This window comes from Pan troglodytes, chromosome 3, assembly GCF_028858775.2.
Source record: "Pan troglodytes isolate AG18354 chromosome 3, NHGRI_mPanTro3-v2.0_pri, whole genome shotgun sequence".
NCBI lineage: Eukaryota > Metazoa > Chordata > Mammalia > Primates > Hominidae > Pan > Pan troglodytes.
Genome location: NC_072401.2, coordinates 125,891,991 through 125,899,671, shown reverse-complemented (window position 1 = coordinate 125,899,671; position 7,681 = coordinate 125,891,991). Strand labels below are relative to the sequence as shown.

Here is a 7,681-nt window from a genome sequence, read left to right as displayed (position 1 = left end):
TGTTTAATTCTTTGAAGAAAAGGCCTATATCTTACACATTTTATAAGCAACAGCTATTTTTAGGCTTGTTTTCAAGGACAGGAATGAATACAGCTGGCAACAATTACTTTTAAAATGTAAGGCTTAAATAAGCATTCTTTTAAAAGGGTATTTAAGAGGGTAGCCACAGCTGGACGTTCCTACCATTATGCCTCCCATGTCAATCAAAGTTTTTCTATAGTCTAGGTCCACATCAAGTCCAATGAACATACTAACAAAATGTGTATTTATGTAAACATAACAATGTTATTAATAGTAGCATTACAATAATGGTTTGGTGGACCTTCGTTATTTCCAGCTTCTGCCATGGTCTCCTTAAATAGCATATGAGATGAAATAAACAGAGTTCTTTAAATTTGTGGGGAAATCTGAAAGGCTGCCAGTAATAACTCTTTTCCAGATTCAAAGTAACTATCCTTTGAAGGACAGTATGCAGATTGCTAGTTGAAAAAATAAAATATAGCTTGATATGGGTGGTTGATACATAAACATATACATATACACACATACACATATACATACATATACATACACATGTACATGTACATGTACATATACATGTACATGTACATATACATATAATATATACAAAATCCTGGGCTTGGTAGTAACCAGAGAAACTCTCAAGGCTGCTGATCCTGCTAGACACGTGGCATAGCAGTTCAGTGTGCCCTGGCTTGCTGCAGCTGCCTTCCACGTGCAAGAAGCCACTTCTGAGAATCAGTAGTAAATGGAGAAAATTACATGTGAGGTATATCTGAAATATGTGAAATAGAGACTGACTTATCCTGTAGTAGAGTATATAGCAAGTAGGCTGAACTCTTTTTGTATAATGCAGAGTTCTTTAAATTTGTGGCATAACCTGAAAGACTGCCAAGCATAAAACATCACTTTATAAATAAACCTGAGTGACTTACACAAGTTAATTTAGAGGACTAAAATGAGTCCTCTAAATTTTCACAGCCTTTCATGTAAAATCATTGAAACTCTAAAATCATAGATTTCAAATTTTGTAGCTTTCAGGTATTGCTATAATTATTACAGAACTTGCAAATATAAAGAAATTCAAATTTACCTCTACCAAACAAGGAACTGAATGTACTCTATGATGAGAACACAGACATTATAAAAGACTTAATTTTTGAAACTTAGAATTGTGCTTTGGAATATCTCAACTTGTGGAATCTTTTGATGGAGCTGTTGCTTTTAATTGGATGAAACTATATTTTGTATCTAAATGGATTAAAATTGAGATGACATAATTTTGTAGTATTTAAACTTGATTGATACCATCAAAATAAACGTACATTTTCAAGACTTATATAATGAGCTTTGTTTTGTAAAAACACTTGTTGCACAATATAACTGAGTGAGGTTTAAAAAAATACAACAGCTAGGAAAAGATTTGAACTGAAAAATTTGTACATTTCAATATAGAGAAATTAGAATGGAGAATATATTTTATTTAGCAGAGTGTGTTTTGAGCTTAATACGTATCTCACCACTTAATTTTCCATTTAAAACATTATAGTCTTCAGAGAAGCATTCGTCAAAGCTGTCAGTAATTTCAAATTTATGTGAAACTGTGATGATTTCAGGAAATTTTATGAACAAATTAAAAATAAGAAAGGCCACATTGAAAAAAATTGCATTCTTTGGAAAAATGCGAGTATCTGGTATTGGAGAAAATACAACTAAGAAACTGATTAAAGTATGTGAATATGTACCAAGAGTAAGTATTCTGCTTATGCCACGTTTAACATTTAGGTAATTGATAAAAAGAAGTTTCATAAAATTATATATGTGTGTATATATACATATACGTCACTGTTAAGGGTTTTCTATTAAAAAAAGCAAAAAGCAATAAAAATAAAATGTGAAATAAATTTTAAAGCAAAAAACAAAATTCTAAATAGGTCTGAAGATTAATTACAGCTTAGTTACAGCTGATGTTATTTAAAACAGCATTCCATGATACTGCTTAGTTATCATAAATGAGGCCCACAAAACAAAAAGTTTCGGTAACTTCTCTACTGGGCAGAAATTATTTTAATTATCGTGTTAGCAAACGGCTTAATAGAAATGATAATGTGATATACATTATTTCTCATTTAAATTTGCCTCTAAACATAAAATTTTACAACCATGAAACTGAAGGAGTCAACCTGTTCAATGACTATAAAGCTGCGTGGCAAACAAGCTAAGTGGGAATTAAAACAGCTTAGGCAAAAATAAATAAAAATTGTAGCTTTTTAAAAATCAATTTTCATCCCCCTAATTCTGGAGAATTTATACTCTGCCTCTTTTGCTTGTGTTTTAGGAAAGAAGCCCAAAATTCAGGGTACATGAATTAAAATTAAATACTAAGATCAGTAAACCTCAATTGGCACGAATAAACAATATGAAAGAGTAAGCACAAACACGATCTATTTGTTTATCCATCTTTCTTATTGTGATAGCTATACTATGAAATTTCTAAAACTAGATGGGAGACTGGCTTAATATTTTGGCAAATAACCACATGCAAGTTAATGAGGAATGGGAAATAGAGCACTCTGGATTTTAGCATAAACAATTAAAATAAAAAATGCTACATTTCCTATTCCATCAGTTGACGGTATACTTATTTTCCCGGGAGAAATTTGGAATCTAAACAACTCAGGTCCAGTAAGTGCAAACAACTGACATGCTTAGTCCAACAGGCCCCTGTGAGCAGGCCCTCTAGGGCATTTCCTGACTCCACATGACCAAGACCTTCCCCCCTTAGTGGACGCTGCGGGTGATCAAGTGGCCCTGAGGAGCAGGGGCCTGAGACCCAGTCAAGCCTGCTGTCAACCTCCATCTGATGGAGGCCACGTCCTTTTCATGAGGCTGGTAGGAATGTCGCCGTATACCCCCACTATTTCTATTTTCGCAACATTCTTCCCAGTCTTTTCCTTCCTTCTCTTCGTCCCAGCCAAAGTAAAAGCATCCCTGGAATTTAATGGACTGAAAGGAGACCGGACGACTGAGGGGTAGAACGGGGCCTGAAGTGGCTTTGGAAGCAAGGGGGTTAAGGGAGAGGCAAAAGGGTTGAGCAGAGAGAGGCAAGAGGCAATCTCCCCCTACCCAACTGCCCCTCCCAGGAGCAGATACCGCACCAACAGCCGGCGAGTCCCTCCGGCCTGGAAGACAAAGGAAGGATCAGGGCCCAGTGGTGACGGGGAGGGTGGGGGCAACGACTCGCGTGAGCTCGGGGACGTGAGAACGCAGCCCCCGCCCCGTTCTCCGCCTCCCCTGAGAAAGGCGGGGCCCCCACGCCGCCCCGAGACAGGTCTCCCCGCCGCGCCGGCAGCGGGTCCCAGGCGGCCGCACACGCCCAGGCACGGGCTGCTGCGGGAGAGCGCGGTGGGGGAGGGGAAGGACGCGGGGGCGGAGCCGGCGGGCAAAGAAAGGCCGAGCGGCGGGGCGGGGGCGGGGTCTGGGCTGGGCGGGCGGGCGGGGCCGCGGAGCGGGGCGGGGCGGAGCCGGCCGGCCGGGGGCTGCCTGAGACAGTCACTGCCCTGACGGCGGCGGCGGCGGCGGTTGGCCGGTGGGGGCTGGGGCGAGCACGACCGATTCTGCTGGGAAAGCTGGAACTGGCAGCCGCCGGGGGCCAAGAGGAGGATTCGGAGCTGGGAGCGTGCCCCGGGCCCGGCGGAGGAGGCGGCTGCAGTTGGAGTGGAGTCTCGGGAGCGCTGCTGGCAGCTACTTCTCAGCGAAGCAAGTGTCTGAGACTGAGAGTCCCTAACAGCGGCAGCGGCGGCCACGGCGGCGGCTGGGGCCGAGGTAACCGGGGGGCGGCGGCGGCGGTGGAAGCGAGGCCCCTCCCTCGGGTTGGAAGCTGGGAGGCCGAGGCCGTGGCTTGGACCTGACCCAACCACCCACCCTCTCCGGCCTCGAGCCCCAGATTTGCCCTCTTCCCTCGCACCGCCGTCGGCCGGGTGGGAGCGGGAGCGGGGCATGGGGCGGGAGCGCAGAGGCGGAAGCCGACCGGGAGGCGACCCCTCGTCTGGGATTGGCAAGGACCTCAGTCACCCCCTCCCCCTTCAAAAGACACACCCCAATCTCGGTGCGGGGCGGGGTGCAGAGGCGCTCCCAGCCTCTGGAAGGGCAGACCTCGGTGTGGAGGCTGCACCTTCGCTCGTGGCCTCTCTGAGGTGGCTCCCCTGTGGCTCCTCTGGGCGGTTCAAACCCAAGGTGGTGCCCGGCGCTGGGAATCCCGGAGTTCCTTTTGTCTGTCAGCTGAAACTGGAGGCCGGACCTGTGGGCAGACACCCACCAGCACCGAAGCACTCTACTCTTTATCCCTTTCCTGTCTTGGAAGGAATTTCTCTCTAGCAGCCTTTTCTCCGGCCAGACTGGTAGATTTTATCCCTGACCTCCATCCTTGGCCCAGAGGAAGGAAGGATTCACATTTTACTTGTGTTTGCTTTATCATTCTTATAAGAACAGTCATCCCCCATCGTTGTTTTTTTTTTAAACCGTTTCCCATCCAGCTGCAACCCTGGTAATCTTCCCCTAGATTTTTGCACACTATCAACAAAGAAGTGTGGCTGGAGGAGTAGACAGTCCTTGACTGACTGGACTGTGTAAGTTAATAGAGCTTCCTTAGCTGGCGCTGTTCTACCAGTCTACTGTGAATGAGCGTTTTGCCTGGAGTTAAGGGTGTTACTGTATGTGCGTAAAGTATCTCCCCCCTCCCTTGCTATGGTGAAGTTGCAAAAATCTTGGGTAACTTGATTAAAATGTGGCTGTTTGGGAAGCATAACAATGAGGAAGAAAAATGCAGAAGGGAGAATGTGATTATTTCAGTGGTTTTTGTCCAACTTTTTGAAAGTGCCAAAGGTGAAGTACGTGGATTTTTGAGATTACGTTAACTGGTACACTGCGACTTTTATTGTCCTTAATAAGTTTTTAACATATGATATTTTGCACTGAGGTATTTTTGTTTGTTTTATTTTAGTTACTTGTGGAAATTGTTGATTACCCGGACGTCTTAAAACCAAGAAACCTGTGAACAGGTTCATTAAGAATCTGCTGTCTTGAAAAATGCATATTATGAATGCTTTGAATTAAGAAGGTGTTAACAGTGGTTGTCATTTCTGCCACATAAGAGACTATAATCTGAAACAGTTCCTGGCAGTTGCCCAGATGCCTGAAACTGGCACGATCTAGTACTCTTGAGTGATCATCCTTCAACGAGAAATACAGAGCTACTTACATACTGTACTTCATACCGTATAAATGTAATCTCTCTGATGCCATTTAATGCAGTGGACCCCTCTTTTCAGAATCTAATTGTCAGATGCAGAATTAACACTTGGAATCTGGAGAAGCATTTTGTACAAATTGAAAGATTGGGTTTTTTCTTTAGTTTTCCACATGTATTGTCTCATCTCTGTTCTTGAAACATCCACAATCACATAAACTCCAGTTATAACCATGGAGTTATGTGACTCATTAAAATTTAGGAAAAGTGTTGCTGAGCTGTGGAATCAGGCGTTTCTCCCTCAGTTCAACAACTAATACATAGACTGCTGATCAAGAATAAGGAACCAAATAAAGTCATGCACGTTCTGTTGACAGATGAACTCTGTGGCTGTTGAATTTTACTGTAACTAGTTACTCTGTCTTCAGAGTCAACTTAATATACAAGTTATGTCATAATGGATGGAAAGACCTGTGTTGATGTATCCAGACTCTAGCAAATGAAGATAAAAAACCTGTTATGACTAATCCTTGGGAAGAGAAAGTCTGCAAAATGGCTCAAACCAGTTTACTGCAAGGGAAGCAGTTTTACTGTAGGGAGTGGGTTTTCCACAAGCTTCAGCATTGCCTCCAGGAGAAAAGTAACTGCTGCAATAGTGCTGTCAATGCACCATCACTTGTAATGAATTCTGGGAATAATGCTAGTGGTGTCTCTGGAAAGGGAGCTGCCTGGGGTGTGTTGTTGGTAGGAGGGCCTGGCAGTGGCAAGACGGCCCTATGTACTGAACTCTTATGGCCAAGTTCACCTGCAAGTTTGCAGAGAGGTTTACATCGCCAAGCTTTGGCCTTTCATTTCTGCAAAGCCCAGGACTCTGATACTTTGTGTGTTGGAGGGTTTATTAGAGGTCTAGTAGCCCAGATCTGCCGCAGTGGACTACTCCAAGGATATGAGGACAAGCTAAGGGATCCAGCAGTCCAAAGCCTCTTACAGCCTGGGGAGTGCGAGAGAAACCCAGCCGAAGCATTTAAAAGGTAACAATAAAAATGTCATGGTGTTCAGATTTCTATGCTGAAATTAAATTAATTTTTAGTTGTAGTTTTTTGTTTTAACTTTGTGGGTTACTTTTACTAGTGCTGTACATTTGGCCTTAATCTGAAGTTATGGGTGTACCTGTTTACTTTGAATATCAAAAGAAGTTAAATTTAGGTTTTGGTATTGCACAGCATTTAAAATGGATTAAAAGTGTATCTTAATTTTACTTAATAACAGAATGTTACTTACATTGCCTATAAATGGTAAGGGAAATTTGTTCTTATGGTAGAGAAGCACATTTAGCTGTCTGGAAATAGATTACATTTTCAGAGGGTGAACTGAACTTAGAGTAATTATCAGTATAGCATCTAGTATCTTTTTTTTTTTCCTTATAGTAGTAGTATTTTTTTAAGTAAGAAAGGTTTTCTTTAAAGGAGATTATTGGCCACTGAGAATCTGAAGAAAATTTGCTGATGAGTTTTGGGATTTATTCTCCTGTTAACTAACTAATTGAAAAACTGGTATTTTGAAGTATGTGAATTTATAAAATAGTGAAAATTTGGGATCATCTTACTACTTTTACTTTTAGTGAGTGGTACAAAGAAAGTGTTTTCTCCTAACTTCAGCAAAGCTTTTTTTCCATGGTAAATGGATTGGTCCAGGAAGTGAGCAAGTTGCTTTCCAGAGTGGTTTCAGATTCAAATCTGTTCAAGAAAACATAATTCCTTGAAAACATTTTTTTTTTTGCATATCATGCCTCTGCTCATTGTAAAAGTAGCAGGCAAATTGTTAGTTTGTGCTTCACTTCTGCTTGAATTACCCATTTTGCCATAAGCTTTTTCTCTACAATAACATTCTTAGCGGGCAAAAGTTTGTTCTCCAAAGATTCTGGTATACTGTGCACTGGAGGTTTGTGTGTGTGTGTGTGTGTGTGTGTGTGTGTGTGTGTGTGTGTGGCTCTCTTCTGCTTGAGTGTGTTTCTAGGAGAGATTTGAATCACTCTAAAAAGAGTGATGTTTGTTTTTATGATATCCTCAAATCTAATGGGGTGAAATCTATACATTTTGAAAGTAATATTGAAAATATTTAATAGTAATTACAGTAAACAGTATGTGTCAGTCATTATTCTAAGTGCTTTACAAATATTAGATCATTTAATCCTCATAATAATCCTGTGAGGTAGTTACTACTCCCATTTTATAGATGAGGAAACTAAGGTACAGAGAGGCTAAATAAATTGTTCAAGGTTACAGACTAGTAAATGGCAGGGCTGAGATTTTAAATGTGTGTGTGTGTGTGTGTGTGTGTGTGTGTATGTGTTAGTAATCTTAGAAATTCTCTGGGGGACTTGATGGTAAGAGGAGGGGTTTAGAAGGTTAT

The 7,681-nt window shown here is 41.8% G+C and overlaps 1 protein-coding gene across 1 annotated transcript in view; it reads left to right on the top strand.

Moving 5' to 3' along the window:
• The first annotated feature begins 3,705 nt into the window (after positions 1-3,705).
• ANKRD50 (ankyrin repeat domain containing 50) overlaps positions 3,706-7,681 on the top strand; it is a 47,508-nt gene continuing 43,532 nt past the window's right edge. Inside the window, exons 1-2 of the mRNA XM_517429.7 lie at positions 3,706-3,846; positions 5,024-6,300. Coding sequence (XP_517429.1) covers positions 5,789-6,300 — 512 coding nt within the window. The 5' untranslated portion in view covers positions 3,706-3,846; positions 5,024-5,788. The remainder of the gene's footprint in view (positions 3,847-5,023; positions 6,301-7,681) is intronic.